The sequence below is a fragment of the Triticum aestivum genome, chromosome 2D, assembly GCF_018294505.1.
Source record: "Triticum aestivum cultivar Chinese Spring chromosome 2D, IWGSC CS RefSeq v2.1, whole genome shotgun sequence".
Taxonomy (NCBI): Eukaryota; Viridiplantae; Streptophyta; class Magnoliopsida; order Poales; family Poaceae; genus Triticum; species Triticum aestivum.
Window position 1 is genome coordinate 334,094,739 of NC_057799.1, and position 20,159 is coordinate 334,114,897.

The 20,159-nt window shown below is 44.7% G+C and overlaps 1 protein-coding gene across 1 annotated transcript; it reads left to right on the top strand.

Moving 5' to 3' along the window:
• Nucleotides 1-2,793: 2,793 nt before the first annotated feature.
• LOC123053023 (protein root UVB sensitive 1, chloroplastic) lies at nt 2,794-16,013 on the top strand. The gene is made up of 7 exons (XM_044476399.1): nt 2,794-3,669; nt 3,766-4,041; nt 5,045-5,101; nt 12,636-12,834; nt 14,563-14,669; nt 14,928-15,101; nt 15,178-16,013. The coding sequence occupies exons 1-7, from the start codon at nt 2,833-2,835 to the stop codon at nt 15,445-15,447; spliced, it is 1,920 nt and encodes a 639-aa protein (XP_044332334.1). The 5' UTR covers nt 2,794-2,832; the 3' UTR covers nt 15,448-16,013.
• Nucleotides 16,014-20,159: the final 4,146 nt, after the last annotated feature.

A 20,159-nucleotide genomic window follows, 5' to 3' on the forward strand; every position in this document is an offset into this window, starting at 1 on the left:
CCACCTCATTTCACCATCCTTTCCGATAAGCTTAAATAGTCTTGATCTCGCGGGTGTGAGATTGCTGAGTCTTCGTGACTCACAGATTCTACCAAAACAGTTGCAGGTGCCGACGATGCCAGTGCAGATGATGGGATCGATCTCAAGTGGGAGTTCGACGAGGAACGTGGTCGTTACTATGTGTCTTTTCCTGATGATCAGTAGTGGAGCCCAGTTGGGACGATCGGGGATCTAGCATTTGGGGTTATCTTATTTTCATTTGGATCTTGACCGTAGTCGGTCTATGTGTGTATTTTGGATGATGTATGAATTATATTTATGTATTGTGTGAAGTGGCGATTGTAAGCCAACTCTTTATCCCATTCTTGTTCATTACATGGGATTGTGTGAAGATGACCCTTCTTGCGACAAAACCACAATGCGGTTATGCCTCTAAGTCGTGCCTCGACACGTGGGAGATATAGCCGCATCGTGGGCGTTACACGAACATAGTCATCCAATATATTGATCTTTACGTCTCGACCATTTCGAGACTCCTCGTCATGTCCGTGATCACATGCGGGACTCCGAACTACCTTCGGTACATCAAAACACAAAAACTCATAATACAATCGTCATCGAACTTTAAGCGTGCGGACCCTACGGGTTCGAGAACTATGTAGACATGACCGAGACACGTCTCCGGTCAATAACCAATAGCGGAACCTGGATGCTCATATTGGCTCCCACATATTCTACGAAGATCTTTATCGGTCAAACCGCATAACAACATACGTTCTTCCCTTTGTCATCAGTATGTTACTTGCCCGAGATTCGATCGTCGGTATCTCAATACCTAGTTCAATCTCGTTACCGGCAAGTCTCTTTACTCGTTCTGTAACGCATCATCCCGCAACTAACTCATTAGTCACTATGCTTGCAAGGCTTATAGTGATGTGCATTACCGAGTTGGCCCAGAGATACCTCTCCGACAATCGGAGTGACAAATCCTAATCTCGAAATACGCCAACCCAACAAGTACCTTTGGAGACACCTGTAGAGCACCTTTATAATCACCCAGTTACGTTGTGACGTTTGGTAGCACACAAAGTGTTCCTCCGGTAAACGGGAGTTGCATAATCTCATAGTCATAGGAACATGTATAAGTCATGAAGAAAGCAATAGCAGAATACTAAACGATCAAGTGCTAAGCTAACGGAATGGGTCAAGTCAATCACATCATTCTCCTAATGATGTGATCCCGTTAATCAAATGACAACTCATGTCTATGGCTAGGAAACATAACCATCTTTGATCAACGAGCTAGTCAAGTAGATGCATACTAGTGACACTCTGTTTGTCTATGTATTCACACAAGTATTATGTTTCCGGTTAATACCATTCTAGCATGAATAATAAACATTTATCATGATATAAGGAAATAAATAATAACTTTATTATTGCCTCTAGGGCATATCTCCTTCAAACACTCCGTGTTATAACAATTGATTTCACACGATATTATCTCAAAGTATAACAAACAAGTTTGGGTTGATTCAATATGATCGTTCTTATAACATCATACTCTCAATGTTGTTTTAGGACTATCGTTACACTTAAAGACATCCTAAGATCCGAAAAACATGATCACCAATAGCATTTGAGCTAGTTTTAGAGGCGAGATTAGGAATCTTATTATACCATTTGTCATTCCACACGTGCATATGAGTTTTTCACTAAATTGCACATTCCAGGATCATACCAGTTATAATATGGAATATGAACTCTTAATTATCAATGTGAAAATAAAATAATACAATATTATTACCTCTAGGGCATAATTTTCAACAATATGAGGGGCATGTTAAGAAGTCCATCATCATTCTTGAAGCAGTTGTATCACATGATATTTGGATTTGACACGCTTTCTTTCGTATGCACGGGTCTCACAATGACATCAATGTGCTGCAATGATCACCATTATTTGCTAGGCTGACTGAAGGAAAAACTCCTCCTTGCCACTATATTGTCAATGGGCATGTGTACAACATGGGCAACTATCTGGTCGACGGTATCTATCCTCCATAGGCTACCTTTATGGACACCATCTTTAACTCAGTTGGCCAGAAAAAGTCTCACTTTGCCCAAAGACAAGAAGCAGGAAGAAAGGATGTTGAGAGTGCTTTTGTAGTTCTGGAGGCACGTTTTGCAATTGTTCGTGGACGTGCTAAACAAATCCAGAGACCTTGTGGGAGGTGATGGCGTGTTGTGTAATCATGCACAATATGATCGTGGAGGATGAGGGTAGGGATGCTGCCGCAGATCTTGGATTGAGAACATGGGTAATCCCTTCATAACCAGAATCGGCCATATTTGAAAAGTTTGTTCAAATGCATCAACAAATACGACATTGAGCAACTCACGAGCAAGTGAAGGGATATCTGATTGAGCATCTGTGGGTGACGGTTAAAGGGGACATCAATGTTGGAGTGCAATATTCAAACTTATTTAAATTAGAACTACTGCTACATTTGAACATTTAAAATATTCTAGACTATATATGCGGCTATCTGGGCGCGCGGATGGTAAAAGAAATTGGGGCCGGATGTATACGAACAACGTTTGATGGTCGGCTCCCGCATTAGTATCCGCGGTCTGGACCGGTGTCCGCGGACAGATGCCGGTGCCAATTTGCGGGCCAGCATCGGAGATGCCCTAACTTTTTTTTTGAAAGAGAAGGCAACTCTAACTTCTATAACTCTTAGGCATGTTTCCCCACCATTATAGGCCTGTTCGGCCCTTGTGCATAGTCCAGCCCAATTTCCGCAGCTGAACCTGATACCCTCCCCATCCATGCTATACTTGAAAACTCCAAGCCGCCGGCGCCGGCCGCCTCTCTGGTCCCTCCTAGACACCTCCGTCCCGTCGTCCCAACCCCGCCTCTCACCAAACCATTCCTCCTTGATGTCCTCGTCTCAATCTCTCATCCTCCTCCTCACCTCCCCTCTCCCCCCGCCTCCTCGTGTCGTCGCCGCCATCCCACCATCCTCGCGCCCCACCACCGCTAGCCGCTTCCGCCACCTCCCGCGCCTCACCGCCAATCTCTGCCTTCCGCCACTCGCGACCTCCGCTTCCGGCGGATTCGGGGATGGCAATTTCCCCGGTGGGGATGGGGGTGGCGGAGGAGGAGGAGGAGGGGGTTGGTGGCAAGGCGGGAGAGGAGACCCTCCCGACAAGCCCGGAGACGGGTGGCGACGGTGGCTTCAGTCCCTCCACCCCGAGCTCTTCCTCCTGTTCCTGCTCCTCCAGTCGGACGCCTTCGCTTCCATCCCATCCGCCCTCGCCGATGCCCTCGGAGCAACCGGCGGCGACGGCGGTAGCGTTTGGGAGGTGAGGGGCAGTGCGCGTACGCTGCTCGTACCCAACCCGACCGGAACCTCATACCTCGTTGCGGGAGACGATAAGCGGAAGCAAGAAGAGGGGATGGAAAAGACGGGGGCTGGCCCTGCTAATTTGGCCGCACTGCGGAGGCAACTCGAACGGTCATGGCGGCGGTGCACTGATGTTGCTCTTCAGTTGCTGCTACCTGATGGATACCCGCACAGCGTGAGCAGCGACTATCTGCACTACTCGCTGTGGCGGGGCGTGCAAGGTGTTGCTAGCCAGATCAGCGGCGTGCTCTCTACGCAGGTATCGTTCGTAAACGCGTGTGTTAATTATGTATGTGCAATTCTCAGTCCGCCAGGTAAAATTTAGCATTTCTATCGGGTGAACTGTACTCCGCAGGCGTTGCTGTACGCAGTTGGTTTGGGTAAAGGAGCGATCCCGACGGCCGCTGCAGTGAATTGGGTGCTGAAAGATGGGCTTGGTTACTTGAGCAAGATACTCTTGTCGAAATTTGGGCGACATTTTGATGTGAACCCGAAGGGATGGCGGCTGTTTGCAGATCTTCTGGAGAACACAGCTTATGGGCTGGAGATTTTGACTCCGGTATTTCCTCACCTGTTTGTTCCCATTGGCGCAGCCGCTGGAGCTGGCCGATCGGCAGCTGCTCTAATACAGGTCAGGACTCAGGACTGTTACTTCTGGTATGGGTTATCGGATTATCAGAGTTACAATGTTCCTAACCTGTGCATTGCACTGGGTAAACCATCACCCTATTTTCTCCATCCAATTCAATCTGGATCCGTGAACACAACTGCTTATAAAAGTGGTGACCGAATAAATTTTACAGTCTAGAACATGCTATTAACTTTTATCACAAACTAAGACTACACAAATATCTCTCTAGATCCAGTATGCACATGTAAATAAACAACTGATTTCACATGCTTTGAACAAGCATTCCCTCTGGCAACTTATACATTATATTTCATATTTCCCATACTACATGAACAGTCTAATTTTTACAACAGTATGCGGGTCAATTCTAGCCTTCTGCTATACTGAAATGTGATTTTCACGTTTAAAAAAAAAGTAATATTCCCTCTATTCCTGATTTGCATGCGGACCAGGACACATGTAGAAGAGACTGCATTATCCCTCTTCATTAACGCACTTGTTACTCTTGAATGGTGTGTGTTGCTCTACCTCCCAGAGTCATAAGTGGCACTGGAGGTAGTCAAAGGACGTGGTATAGAAAATAAGCATACCCAGCATTACATGATATTACTACTACTGTTCCTATTCATATGTCTCAAACTTGGCATCCTGAACAAGTTACTTCCGTTTATAATAGTGCCGAATTGCATATCAAATTATATGATTGAAGTATTTACTAGCCATTTATCTGTGTGGTCAAATTAAGTGAAACAAATAATTATTGTGCAGTGTTATATACTATATAACATACTCCCTCCGTCCCAAAATTCTTGTCCCAGATTTGTCTAGATACGGATGTATCTAACACTAAAACGTAACTAGATACATCCGTATTTAGACAAATCTAAGACAAGAATTTTGGGACGGAGGGAGTACTATGTATTATTTCCTAATAAGCCGATGTTATTAATTTAGTTCTAGAAACCCTCTTTTGATAAACAGCTTCTACCATTTTTGTGTGTAGGCTGCCACAAGAAGTTGTTTCTTTGCTGGCTTTGCTGTCCAGAGAAACTTTGCTGAGGTGAAGTCCATATCCTTTTTTTTTCTGAACAATTTTCACCGAACACTTGTTTTGACTTGTCTATGTAAATGTTTCTCTTAATGTATCAGTCCTCAGACCATTAGATTATCGTATGTAAGCTGATGCCTCACAGTGCCATAGCAATTGGCCCGCAAAAGTGTTACGTAGCACAGGATGCCTGTTATCTCTTGGTTCATTTTACATTTGATATATTTTGTTGCTTAGAAAAGCATCTTTTAGGATTTGAGTTAGGTTCAGGATCTCATCTCAAGTTGGTTTCTTACTTTGTCCATATTGGATTGTGAGACAAAGAGTTTGAATCATACGGGATAAGTGAAGCCACGCCTAGGGAAACCTACGCACTTTAACTTATGAAATGAAAATATAATCAGTTTTCTCTCCCCAGAAGTCTTCTCTATCATCTATAGCCTATTTCCCTAAATCTAGTATCTCAAACTCCTTTAAAGGGTGCAAGCACTGATATATGTTACTCAGCATTTGCTAATTACTGTCTCAACTAACACTCATGATGATACCTATCTAATTAACACTCTTTTAATGTCTCAACTAACACTCATTTACTAATTAGGTAGTCAATGCTGTATGTCTGCCTGTACCCCCTCGCCACAAGCCTTGCTTTGTACCTTTCAACCTTTCCTTTTGCATTCTGCTTCACAGTGTATACCCACTTGCAGCTGACTGCCTTCTTTCCTGTTGGAAGGGGTGTTAGTACCCATGTCTTGTTCATACACACAGCCTCCAGCTCTTCCACCATGGCCACCCGTGACTTTGAGTCCTCCTTTGCTTTCTTCCAGTCAGTCAGAATTGACAGAGATTGGAAAGAAGCAACAAATGCTTTGTGGGCTGGAGATAATGCTTCATAGGAAACATAATTTCCAATATCATTGTCATCTAACCCATACCGTTTCTCTGGTATCCTTGCTGTTGCTCGAGTAGTTCTCCTCAAAGCAATTTTCCCTTTAGTTGACCTTTCAGCCTGATCTCCGTCAGAGGAACGTCAGTACTACCCTGTTGTTCTTTAGTGGCTGATCTAATTGCTCCCCTTGATGTGCAACACCATCACCTCGCTTCCGTGAATACACCTTTAGCTGCTCCTGTTGCTCTGGTGGACACCTTGGCACACTACCAATCTGAGCTGGTGCATGCTTTCGTGAATACACCTTTAGCTGCTCCTCTTGCTTCACTGTCCACCTTGGCACACGACCATTCTTTGCCGTTGTGCCAACCTGCACATCACTGATGGAAGTCGATGCTTGTATCACAGGATCCACATGAGTTACTAAAGGTGACTGTTGCAACTGCATGTGTGTTCTACACTCTCCCCTCTTGACCAATCTCCGGAGGGAGACATTGGTCAAGTTTTTGAAACATGACACTGAGATCATTTTTCTCATCATATAAGGATTCCGATTCATGAAAAGTAACATCCTTGCTCACAAAGGTTCACCTCTCAGACGGACTCCAACATTTTACCCTCTTTGTCCTGAAGAATACCCAATAAAGATACACTTGATTGTCAATTTGTTGACTGATGGCCTATGATTACGAACAAAGCAAGTGCAACCAAACACACCTTGGGAGGAATAGGGAATTTATTTTCGGTGAAAATCAACTCACACGGTGATTTCATACCTATCAACCGGGATGGTGTGCGGTTGATCAAGAAGGTGGCCATCATGACAGCTTCGCTCCACAGGAACTTGAGCACATTCATGGTGAACATCAATGCTCGGGCCACCTCCAATAGGTGGCGATTTTCCTCTCTGCCACCCCATTCTGAAGTGTGTCCGGACAAGATGTTTGATGCAGGATGCCCTTGTCCGGCATGGAGGCACCAATGGCCTTGTTAACATACCCAGTGCCATTGTCAGATCTGAGTGCTTGAATTTTCACATCAAATTGACTTGGAACAAGTGCATAAAAAACTTTGAAACACTGAAACACTTCATCTTTATGTTTTAGAAGATAGACCCAAGTCATCCGAGAATGGCAACCAATGAACGTAACGATATACTTCATACCACTAACAGATAACACTGGACATGTCCATACATCAGAGTGGATTAACACAAAAGGAGATATGCTCCTGATCCCCTTATTCAACATATGAGTTTCTGGTATATTTAACAAACTCACACGGATCACAATGCAGCTTGCTCTTGTCCACACCACTCATTACATCAGGAAATACTTGATACATTTTGTCAAAAGATGTCCCATCCTACAATGATAGATCAGGGCTCTAGTTTCCTTATCCCCAGCAACTGCAGCTAGCATGTGCATTCCCTCCTGGTCCATCATGCTGCGGTCCATGTACCACAACCCCCTACGACTCGTTCCATTTCCAAGACTCCTGCCTGTCGATCTCTCCTGGATCAAGAACACAACAACAACAAAGCCTTTAGTCCCAAACAAGTTGGGGTAGGCTAGAGCTGAAACCCATAAGATCTCGCAACCAACACATGGTTCTGCCACATGGATAGCAAGCTTCCACGCACTCCTGTCCATGGCGGCTAGTTCTTTGGTGATACTCCAGTCCTTTAGATCTCTCTTTATGGACTCCTCCCATGTCAAGTTCGGTTTACCCCGACCTCTCTTGACATCATCAGCACGCTTTAGCCATCCGCTATGCACTGGAGCTTCTGGAGGCCGGCGCTGAATATGCCCAAACCATTTAAGGCGATGTTGGACAAGCTTCTCTTCAATCGGTGCTACCCCAACTCTATCCTGTATATCATCATTCCGGACCCTGTCCTTCCTTGTGTGGCCACACATCCATCTCAACATGCGCATCTCCGCTACACCTAACCGTTGAGCATGTCGTCTTTTAGTCGGCCATCACTAAGTGCCATACAACATTGCGGGTCGAATAGCCGTCCTATAGAACCTGCCTTTTAGCTTTTGTGGCACTCTCTTGTCACAGAGAACGCCAGAAGCTTGGCCCCACTTCATCCATCCGGCTTTGGTTCGATGGTTTACATCTTCATCGATATTCCCATCCTTCTGCAGCATTGACCCCAAATATCGAAAGGTGTCCTTCTGAGGCACCACCTGCCCATCAAGGCTAACCTCCTCCTTCTCGTGCCTAGTAGTACTGAAACCGCAACACACGTACTCGGTTTTAGTTCTACTAAGACTAAAACCTTTTGATTCCAAGGTTTGTCTCCATAGCTCTAACTTTCTATGAACCCTCGTCCGACTATCATCGACTAGCACCACATCATCCGCAAAGAGCATACACCATGGGATATCTCCGTGTATATCCCTTGTGACCTCATCCATCACCAAAGTAAAAGATAAGGGCTCAAAGCTGACCCCTGGTGCAGTTGTATTTTAATCGGGAAGACATCAGTGTCGCCATCACTTGTTCGAACATTTGTCACAACATTATCGTACATGTCCTTGACGAGGGTAATGTACTTTGTTAGGACTTTGTGTTTCTCCAAGGCCCACAACATGGCATTATGTGTTATCTTATCGTAGGTCTTCTCCAAGTCAATGAACACCATATGCAGGTCCTTCTTTTGCTCCTTGTATCTTTTCATAAGTTGTCGTACCAAGAAAATGGCTTCCATGGTCGACCTCCCAGGCATGAAACCAAACATTCTTTTGTTCACGCTTGTCATTCTTCTTAAGCTTTGCTCAATCTCTCTCTCATAGCTTCATTGTATGGCTCATTAGCTTAATTCCACAGTAGTTAGTACAACTTTGAACATCCCCCCTGTTCTTGAATATTGGTACTAATATACTCCGTGTTCATTCTTCTGGCATCTTGTTTGCACCAAAAAATGAGGTTGAAACGCTTAGTTAGCCATACTATCACTATGTCTCTGAGGCCTCTCCACACCTCAATGGGGATACAATTAGGACCATCGCCTTGCCCCCTTCCATCCTTTTTAAAGCCTCCTTGACCTCAGATTCCTGAATCCGCCGCACAAAACGCCTGCTGTCATCAAAGGAGTCGTCCAGTCAATGGTAGAGCTCTCATTCTCCCCATTGAACAGCGTGTCAAAGTACTCCCGCCATCTATGCTTAATCTCCTCGTCCTTCGCCAGGAGTTGGTTTGCTCCGTCCTTGATGCATTTGACTTGGTCGACATCCCTCGTCTTCCTCTTTTGGATCTTGGCCATCTTATAGATGTCCCTTTTGCCTTCCTTCGTGTCTAAGCGCTGGTAGAGGTCCTCATATCCCGAGCCCTTGCTTCACTCACAGCTTGCTTTGCGGCCTTTTTTGCCACCTTGTACTTCTCTATGTTGTCTACACTCTTATCTAGGTATATGCATCTGAGAAAATCTTTCTTCTCCTTAATAGTCTTTTGGACATCATCGTTCCACCACCATGTGTCTTTAGCTTCGCTTCTACTTCCCCTAGACACTCCAAACTCCTCTGAGGCCACCTTACGAATGCAAGTCGCCATCTTCATTCACATATTGCCTACATCACCTCCTTCCTCCCAAGGGCACTCCTTAATGACGCCCTCTTTGAACGCCTGAGCTACCTCCCCCTTGAGCTTCCACCACTACGTTCTAGCGACTTTGGCCCGCTGGATACGAATCCGAAAGCAGAAATCAGCCACCACAAGCATATGCTGGGGGACAACACTATCCAGTTATCACCTTACAATCTAGGCAAGCACGCCTATCTCCTCTTCTCAAGAGGATGAAATCAATCTGGCTAGAGTGTTGACCACTACTAAAAGGCACTAGATGTGATTCTCCCTTTCTAAAGAGGGTGTTACCTACGATCATGTTGTAGGCCAGAGCAAAGCTTAAGACATCCTCTTCTTGATTCCTGATACCATAGCGAAAGCCCCTATGCACCCCTCCAACCTGTGTTAGATGTACCCAAGTGGCATTGAGGTCTCCTCCTATGAAGAGCTTCTGGCCAATAGGTGCACTCCTAACCATGTCCTCCAGGCTACCTCTTGGTGTTCTCATTGTGGCCTACTTGTGGGGCATACGCACTGATAACATTGATAACCAAGTCCTCAACTACTAGCTTGACCAAGATAATCTGACTCTTGACGTCTACCACTCCATACTTGAGGGCATACGCGCTGATAACATTGAGAAGTAAGTCCCCGACTACCAGCTTGACCAAGATAATCCAACTCTTGACGTCTACCACTTCGTACTTGAGGCTCTTGTTGATCAAGATGCCTACTCCATTTCCGTTTACAGTCGTCCCCGTGTACCACAGCTTGAAGCCGGTATCCTCCACCTCCTTCGCCTTCTGTCCCCTCCATTTGGTTTCTTGGACACAAAGGATATCAACACCTCTCCTCACCGTTGTATCAACTAGCTTACGAACTTACCTGTCGGGGATCAAGAACACCAAGTTGTCAACTATTATTCGGCAATCAATTTGGTCAACCAAAGCACTCAAGGACACTAAGTTCATGAGAAAAGCTGGCACGTGCAACACCCTGCGATGGGCTGGGCTGTGCCATCTGCTGTGTGAATGTTTTTCTGATGTGCGAGGGAGTGTGGAACATAAGATTTAAACTCATTAAAGTCTCCAGTAACATGATGTGATGCTCCAGAATCAAGCGCCCATTCCGAGTTTATTTTATGGGCTGCTATTGATGCGTGTTCAATGTTACCTTCATTTGTATCGACAAAGTTGGCATAGTTGGTAGCAGTCCTCCTGCATGCTGCCTCCCTTCAGCTGAAGCAGCCACATTTGCCTTGAGAGCATTCCAAGAATTGCCACTCCCATTTCGACCACGACTCCCATTCCGACCACCTCGCTGCTACTGCCACCACTGTATCCTCGTCCTCTGCCTCTTTTGGCCAGTGCAGAAACGGCTGATATGCCCTGTTTGACGACAATTATAACACTTCCCAGATTCATTGACATCTCCTCTTCTCGACTGCAGGCGTACCCCTTCTTGGGATATCGCAGTGGCCTCATCAAGGGACACAAGCGTCGGCTGTTGTAGTAGCACATGTTTGCTCTCAAAACCTTGATCTAGACCTTTGAGAAATTGCATCACACGCTTACGCCCAACCCAATTCCTGGCAATTTCCATGGATTCTGCATGTGGAAGCTCAAGGGGATCACACTGATTCAGATCTGCTCAAAAAATTTGCAGCTCGTTCACATACACTATCATGCTTCTGTCACCTCGACGAACAGCGTGGATCTTGTCTTCAATTTGAGACATGGGCATCAAATTGCCCTTACCGGAATGAATACCTCATGGACAGCAGGCTCCACACAGGAGAAGCATTCGGCAATGCCTCAACAGACACTGTAATCGCTGGAATCAGGGAGTTTAACATTCAGGCTAATATCAGGGAGTCAGTAACACTCCACGTCTTTCATTCTGAGCTCTCCTTGTCAGCCAGTTCTTCAGCTGTTCCAAGAACATACCCTGTCAGGCCCCTTGTCTTCAAGATCAACAAGGTCTGCCTCGACAGGTAGCTGCTCACACCGTTCAGCTTGACATCATTTTGCATGAGCTCAAGCTTGAATCCCTGATCTGCTTGAGGCACAACAATTCTGCTACCTGGAGGAGTTGACCCCTCAGCAGCCTTCACAGCCATGAATTGTGCAAGTTTCTCTATAGCAGTGGTAAGTTCAGTCCCCATGACTGCCTCCACCTCTTCTTCTCCTAGCTGTGCCACCTCCAGTGCTGTGTCTCCTTCCTCTGCAATCAGCAGCCACTAAGCTGTGAGAACCTTTCTTCTACGCGCGCTAGCACCATGAACCTAGCCACCAACTCCAGCAGCCCAGCAGCAGCAGCTCCAGTCACACTCCATCTTCTTCTCAACTAGCACCAACTCTAGCAGTTCAGCAGCAGCAGCAAGCAGTGGCAGCCTCCTTCTCCTCAAACAGCAGCACTTCCCCACTATTTTTCTTCTACAATCAGCGCACACGCACGCACACACAGCAACTCCAGCAAGCAGCAGAGTAGCACGCACCACACAGCATCAGCTCTGCGCCCAGACCCGCCGCCTCCTTGCTGCAAGCTCCCGCAGCTTCTTCTCGCCTGAGCCGGCGGCGCCGCCTCGCTGCACTTCGCCTCCAGCCGCTCACCCTGTCTTCTCGCCGGACTACACCACCGGCGCTGCCGCCGTCCCTGCAGCCTTGTCTGATACCATGTTGCGAGAGAGAGGAACGCACCTCGTGCTGTTGTTTCTGGTATGGAGCGGTGCATCTGACCAGACATGGTCTGGCTCCTCTTCTAGGTCACTGGACCGTGCCTGGGCCTTATGGGCCGGATGGAACATGGGCTCACATCCAACATTGTATGGTGTGCGCATGCATAATTTTTGATATTGTTTGGATGGCAAAGAGTTGTCAACCGCACCTTGCAGTGGCATCAGTACAACTGGGTAGTACTATTTTCTTTATTGGATGCACTTCTGCCATTTTTATGTTATAAAGGAACTACCCGTGTGACCTTTACCTCTTAAGATACTAGAATGTAGTCAATACTCAATGAAATATCTGTGACTCACTTCATATTTTCACCTGAGCGACTGAAATCAATTGAGTTATATTTTAGGTCATTGCAAAGGGTGAAGCGCAGGGAATGGTTAGCAAGTTTGTTGGCATAATGCTTGGCATAGCGTTAGCTAACCAAATTGGCTCATCAGTACCACTGGCTCTTATTTCATTTGCTGGTGTTACTGTAGTTCACATGTATTGCAACCTTAAGTCTTATCAATCAATTCAGCTGAGGACGCTGAATCCTTACCGTGCAAGTAAGTTTGCTTTCTCCTCTGCTGCCATCCTAGCCCTGAATCCTCCTATGGCACATCTTTCTGTGACTAGAACTTAAAATGGTTAGGTAGATAAATCAGTATATTTGTGATGGATAAAAATGTCAGGACTAAATTGAACTAGGCAAAGATCCACAGTTAGTTTAATGTCCATATTTTTGGCAAATATTGAAATTTAATTTGCGACAACGTATTTCATGCAATTTTGTCAATTTCAAGGTAAGTGATTCTGATGGAAGAGGAAGACAAAACCAAAATTCGGGCCGGCAGTGGCAGCATAAACTGGCCAATCTTGACAAGTTGATAAATGATAGGAATATGACTGCCTGACATATACCATGATGCTGCTCCTTTTAGACATGTTGTTTCATCAATGTGACTTGAGTACATTTTAAAAGAGAAGTTATTTTAAAATATAAAATACTTCTAAAAATACAAGAATATATATTTATATTTCAAGAACATCCAGGAGAGCTGCCTGCAAATTTGTAGCAGGATAGATCTTTGGTACAAGTTCAAAGATCATAGCCAGGAGGAACTGACCCAATAAAATAGGGTTTTTATCATTACTGCCACTAGTTGTGTCCCACTACTCAGTTTTGCCATTAGAAGTTACAACTGCTAAAAAATGCCATCGTTCCATGAGATGCTTCTTCGAAAATGCCATTAGACACCTAAAAAATGACATTGTTCCATTTGATGTTTGCTCAAAAATGCCATTAAACATTGTTATTGTCAAGTCAAACCTGTTAACCATGTTATATGACCAGAATACCCCTAGACCCACATGTTAATTCTCTATCTCACAATGATAAGTGTGGGCCCCATTTGTCAGGAGTAAGCAAGCGAATAATTTTAGAGGAAAATAAGGATGCTGTTGGGGATCGAGTGGGACCCACACTTTATCGTAGTGAGATAGAGGGAGAGCTGACATGTTAGTTCATGGGTATTTTGGTCATATAACATGGTAAACGGGATTTGAGCTAACAGTAATGGTGTCTAGTGGCACTTTTGAGCATGCGCCTAACGGAGCGATGGCATGTTTGAGCAGTTGAAACTCCTGGTGGCAAAACTGAGTAGTGGGACACAACTAGTGGCATAAATGATAAAAACCCAATTAAATATTTTTGCTGGAATTTTTTGTCTATAAGATATGCAAAGAGCTGGGAAATCCACTAATTAGTCTTGTAGAATTGCTTGCAATTACTCTGCTGAGTTTATCACCTCTTCTCTGAAATATGGAATATAAAATGTTCAGAATGAGATAACAGCTTAACAGAGACTGTCCAATTGATGGTTGAATTTGAAAATAACACACGAAGTACATTCTTATCTCTATTGTATGGTGAGAATCTTTCATGAAGAATATTAATTTTTTGGTTTGTGTACACCCAGTGTTGGAGGAAAATGTAGATTTTTAAGGTATAAATTTCGCCCTCTTGATGAATTTACTATAAATTTTAGCGTTAGAAAATTAATTATGATTTCTTATGATGCTTTCCATAGATAACATTATTTTTTGTTACTCCCACATTTTGGGTTTAGATTTAATGGCACATTGCGTTTTCTCCTACTTTTTACATGTCTAACAAACATGCTAGCATACATTTAGCTCAAGCACGTGCCTGTGTAATGTTTTTCTTTGGCATTCAACACTGTTCAAGGATGTCTTTACTCTTTAAGCATTTGCTCAATTATTATTTTCTGTAGGTTTGGTATTTAGTGAATATTTATTAAGTGGACAAGTTCCTTCAGTCAAAGAGGTTAACGATAAGGAGCCACTTTTTCCGAATTTATCCATGGGTGCTCAAGTTAAAGTAAGTCAAGAATACTTCTTACTATTCATCGCTGACCTTTTTTTTAGAAAATAAAGTTAGGAGGCATGGTCTACATTTGCTCGGTCATGTCCAAGTATCGTGGCTTTTCTTGTTGGAGTTAGTTATAATTACTTAACCAGTTCTTTTTATTGAGAATAGTAAAGTAGTTTAATTGTAGGTGTTTGATTCGAAGAATGATTTCCTGCTTCATTTAATTTCATTCCTCACTATCTTTGGTTTCTTTGATTTGTTTGCCAGCAAAGTGAGATTTTGTCAGCAGAAGCAAAAGATGCTGCAGATACAATCTATCGACGGTTACAATTGGGTTCTAAGCTTAGTGAAATAATTGAGAACAAGGAAGATGCATATGCACTGTTTGACTTGTACAAAAATGAGCAATACCTTCTTACTGATTACAAGGGGAAATTTTGTGTGAGTTCATCTTGATGCAACTATTTCCTAACTTTGATTCTGTTATAATAATTAACATATTACCTGTCATTTGTAGGTTGTTCTTAAAGAGGGATCTTCCCCAGAAGACATGCTCAAATCTGTATTCCATGTTAACTATCTGTACTGGTTAGAGAAATATATGGGTTTCAAACCATTCAATGTTGCCTCCGAGTGTAGACCAGGTGGAAGGCTTGAAGCATCACTGGATTATGTTCAGAGGGAGTTTAGACATGTCAAGCATGATGGTTCAAATTGTGGCTGGGTGATGGATGGTCTGATTGCTAGACCCTTGCCTGTAAGAATACATGTTGGCGATGTTCCTTGATAGGAATCCTCGACTCATTTTGCCCACAGCTACGCTTATTAGAATTGTACAGCCTCTTATTCTTTGATAAATTCAGGGACACAAGGTAGCGCAAAGCCGATTGGTTCTTCCATTGTATGGGGTAAGTTCATGAACTAGCAGTCATCAGTCTGAGTGGCCAGAATAAGCTGCAAAGTTCATTATCTGGTTGTTATCATAAGGCTGTAGCTGGTATATCTTTGGTCTTGTTTCTTCCGAGATTTTTGTTCTCCTTTTGTTATTTGTTGACTTTTGAAGCTTGTAGTGGCTGGTCAGAAAAATAAGTGCACTTGGCTGTGCTTGAGACAGATCTTAGTGGTGGTTGGCTAGTTGTGAATAATAAAGCATGCATCACATCATTGTTGTTATTTTCTGGCATTGGTTGTCACTCCTTGATGCAGAGCTTACTCTGGGATTTCAAAGTATGCCGGAGGCTGCCTGAGTTTATATATACAAATACAGAATCTGAGGCGAGAATCTATTCAATTTTGCTCAGACCTGTTGTATTCCCTTTTTCTGAATATAATGTATATGCTGAATATTGCTTTTCTGGTTTGCCCTGTTGGTTGTATGAATTTTGGTTCATTGTATTCACATCTACAACTGTTTTAATTGTATTTACATTCTTCCATACTTTCCAGAGTAGAAGTAGGATCCTGTTAGTGGAAACTTATTGCGAAAGCATGTAACTTAGTATTATTAAATACTCCCTCTGTCCCAAAATAAGTGTTTTAACCTTAGTACAACTTATTTTGGGACGGAGGGAGTATGTTGTACGGCAGAGAAGAATGTCACATTTTTTTTCGTAAAATAGTATTATTAAATCCTCACAGCTACAGATACTGGACAAGATATGACAACACAACAGCACTTTAAAATACCACACTTGCACTTTTGCACAATATAAGAAACTGGACCAGATGTCTTGTCGCAGATATGATCAAATATAAGGATTCCTGCAGCCAAACCGTGTGAAGAGATAGGCTCCGTTTGCATAGTGGCATGTTTGAACTTTGCAGGCGAGCTCTCTGGTCATCACGAATATGAAAGAAACCGAAGCAGAGATAACACTCAACCTGGCAGCCAGGCTCTTCATCTTGTTGCCGGGCACAAAAATGGACGCCATGGCCAGCGCGTGCCCAGCGGCCAGATTGAAGGGAAGAAGGATTTGGCTTACAGGTTGCTTCCTTGGGGACAGGATTACGGTTTCAAGGCAGACAACAATTAGGCAGAGAGAAAGCATGATCTGGTTTTTTTACCCCAGATGCACGCTGGCAATGTCCTCCGGTTGACATTTTTTCCTTTCCTTCTTCCTTTTCTCTTTCTCCTCCTCTACTTTATTGATTCAACAAATAAGGAAGCAACACAACAGATAAGAGGCGTTTATGGGTAGGATCTTGGATGGATGGTGCGTGAGCATTGCAGCGGAGATCTTATAATTATCTGAACACGGACACGGCGTATAAGATGGTGGTAAAAATGATGCGAGATATGCGATGCAGAAATAGTGAAGAGGAGAAAATAGCAAGCTTCAATTATGGGTGCTATCCAGTGGAGACCCTTTTGAGGACCATTTTCCCTTGACCTGTAAACAAGAAACAAGAGTAGCATCAGGGTAGGAAGAGATTGGCTACAAGTGCACAAGAGTAGTACCATACTGAACACGGAAAGACGGGAACTGACAAGCCACGAGGGGGAGAGGAAGCTGACCGAAAACACGGAGAAGCGATATGTTACGGTGATCGGAGCAAGTATCAGTGCTTTGTCTCATGGCCACAAGAATCAACCGAGAAAATGAAGCAGTACTGGATAAAACCAGCTATTTTGACAACAGAAAGCTTGGTCTGCTTCAGTTTGGCAACGAGATTCGGGCTGCTGTTTCTGCTGTTTGATGTGTTGGTTGTCTTGGTGCTGACTTGTGTCCGTAGCCGAGGAGGCGGCATTGCTTACTTATAGGAAAAGCACACTGCACCGGTACTGATACCAAGACCTATCCTATCAGCGGCAGCGCATATTCCCTTTGCACCTTGCCGCCGGCTGTGGCTACCCTTGCACTTGCCACGACTTTTGTGCGTGTTGAACTCTTCATGGTCGGTCGGTGTCCGTCTCTTGTTTTGTGATATCATGTAATTTCGGTGACGTTTCTGGTTGCCGTGGGAGTTAGCTACGGAGTACTCGTACTTGTGATCTTGTACAATTGTTATATTTTGAAATGTTGATTAGTGTTTGCTAAGTTTAATCATATTCTACACGCGTACGTCCCGTTCTCCATGTCTTATTGTCGTGTCAATCCCATCTCATTCCTTATTCCCACCGTCCACCGCTCTTTTCTTTATACTTTCAGGGAAATGATGAAACATGCATTACGTGTTCAGTAGTTTCTGCCGGGCAGTAAAGTCAGAGAATCACTTAATGAAATGTACCCACTGTGTTTGGTGACTCAGCGTTGATTATGACTAGCACACAACACGTTGGGATGAGCTGGACTTGTTTTGGTTGACCAATTATCCAAATAGGCCGATGCTTGGGCTTCAAGACAAGTGTTGCGGACTTCTACCATGCAGCTTAGTTTTCTTCACTGTCGGGTTTTTGAATTATTTTTTTGAAACAAGGCAAAAGGCTTGCCATTTCATTAATTAAGAAGAAGGTTTAGACATAAACCGTAGAACGGCAAAAAACAAAGGAAAGACTACTCTTGCGACATAAGAGTACTCAGATGGCTAGCTCCCGCCAGTGTCCAAAGGCGGGCCTACTCTTTGATCTTTATGACAGTGACGGTGGTTGAGGTGGCCGTGTTGCGGAAGACTCTTCCATTTCGCCCCTTCCAAATTTCCCACGAGACAAGCATCGCCTTCTTGATGTGACCTCCAGAGTTGATCGTTTTGAGCCACCAATCATGGACGGAGACCTCGTGGCGCCAAGCCGCCGTCGATTGGCCATGGATGCCAAGCCAAGCGATGATTTCATTCCACACTCGCGCATTAAATCTGCACTGGAAGAGAATGTGAGCAACTGACTCCTGAACTTGCTTGCAAAGGGGGCATAGGCCGCAATTCGGCCAACCCCGCCGTTGCAACCGATCGGCCGTCCACACACGATTTTGAATGATCAACCAAGCAAAAAAAATTGCATTTCAGCAGAGCCCAGGTCTTCCATATCGTGGTAGAGGTCGGACCGAGAACTTGTCCCGCAAACTGCGCCATGTAAGCGGAGGCCACCGAATATTCATTAGTTGAGGTGAATTTTCAATGTATTGTGTCCTTCCTATCCAGGTTGAGAGTAACATCTTGTAGCATCCCCCAAGTAACATCTTGTAGCATCCCCCAAAGATTGGTGAACTCCTGGATATGGGCCAAAGAGAGGCCCTGAGCAGTGTCGATCTGGCTGATCCAGAAGTTATTATCAAGCGCTTTGCTGGCCAAACATGTCTTCCTCTTAGATACCTCAAAGATCTTGGGCGCTACAGCTTTTGGTATGAGGCCATTAAGCCAAGACGAATCCTAGAATTTTGCCTTTTTACCATCACCAATTGTCGCAGTCGTGAACGTCGCAAAGAGATCTCTACCAGCGCTGCTACAAGGTGTCTCCATTCCTGCCCAAGTTTTAGGGGGGTCAGCCCACTCGAGCCAAAGCCAGCGGAGCCGAAGAGCGGTGGCAAAGTTTCCGAGGTTTAGCACACCCAGGCCGCCCAAAATCTTGGGTCTGCAGACAAGGTTCCAGTTAACCTTACATTTTTTGCCTCTAGACACCTTGTCGTAGCCAGCCCAAAGGTAGGCACATCTCAGGCTATCGATTTTCTTCTGCACTTCAACCGGGATATCTAGGGGTGTTAGGTGATAAATTGCAATGGTTGTGAGAACCACTTTGACCAAAATGATGCATCTAGGGGCAGCCACGTGCATGGCCGACCAAGGTGGGAGCTTGCCCGCAATACTGTCCTCAAGGTACTGGAAATGGATGTGTTTTAGCCTCGTGACGGACAAGGGAAGACCAAGGTACCGCAGAGGGAAAGAGGTCCGGACAGCAGGGAAGGCCTGAAGGATGTCATCGAGGTCGAGGTTGGCACATCGAAAGGGAGCAACCAAACTTTTGTTGCGGTTGGTGGTGACTAGTCCGGTGACCTCACCAAAGCAGCTCAGCGTCAAGGCTAGGCACTGAATGTCCTCTTTGATTGGCGCAACGAAGATGGCCGCATCATCGGCATATAGGGATGCCCGAATCAGATTTCCACATAACGGGTGAAGGTTTCCTTGCTCGGTGGCCTTAGCGAGAATGCGGTGAAGAGGGTCAATGTCAAGGACAAAGAGCAAGGGGGATAAAGGATCCCCTTGTCGAAGTCCACGACCATGCTTGGTAGGGTCATCCGCAATACCATTGCGGAGCACCATGGATGAGGCCGTGGAAAGAAGTGCCGAAATCCAATCACAGAAACGACTTGGGAAATGATGGTGATGCAATAAGTCCATGAGGTAGTCCCATCGAACCGAGTCAAAGGATTTTTTGATGTCAAGCTTGAATAGCAGGGTTGGAGATTTGGTACGATGAAATCGACGGGCCAAGTTGCGGACATACATGAAGTTGTCATGAATACTTCTTTTCTTAATAAAAGCACTTTGTGTGTTGGAAATCAGCTCAGGCGTGAGGGACCAGTCGAGTGGCCATCATTTTCGCAATAAGCTTAGCAACTGCATGAA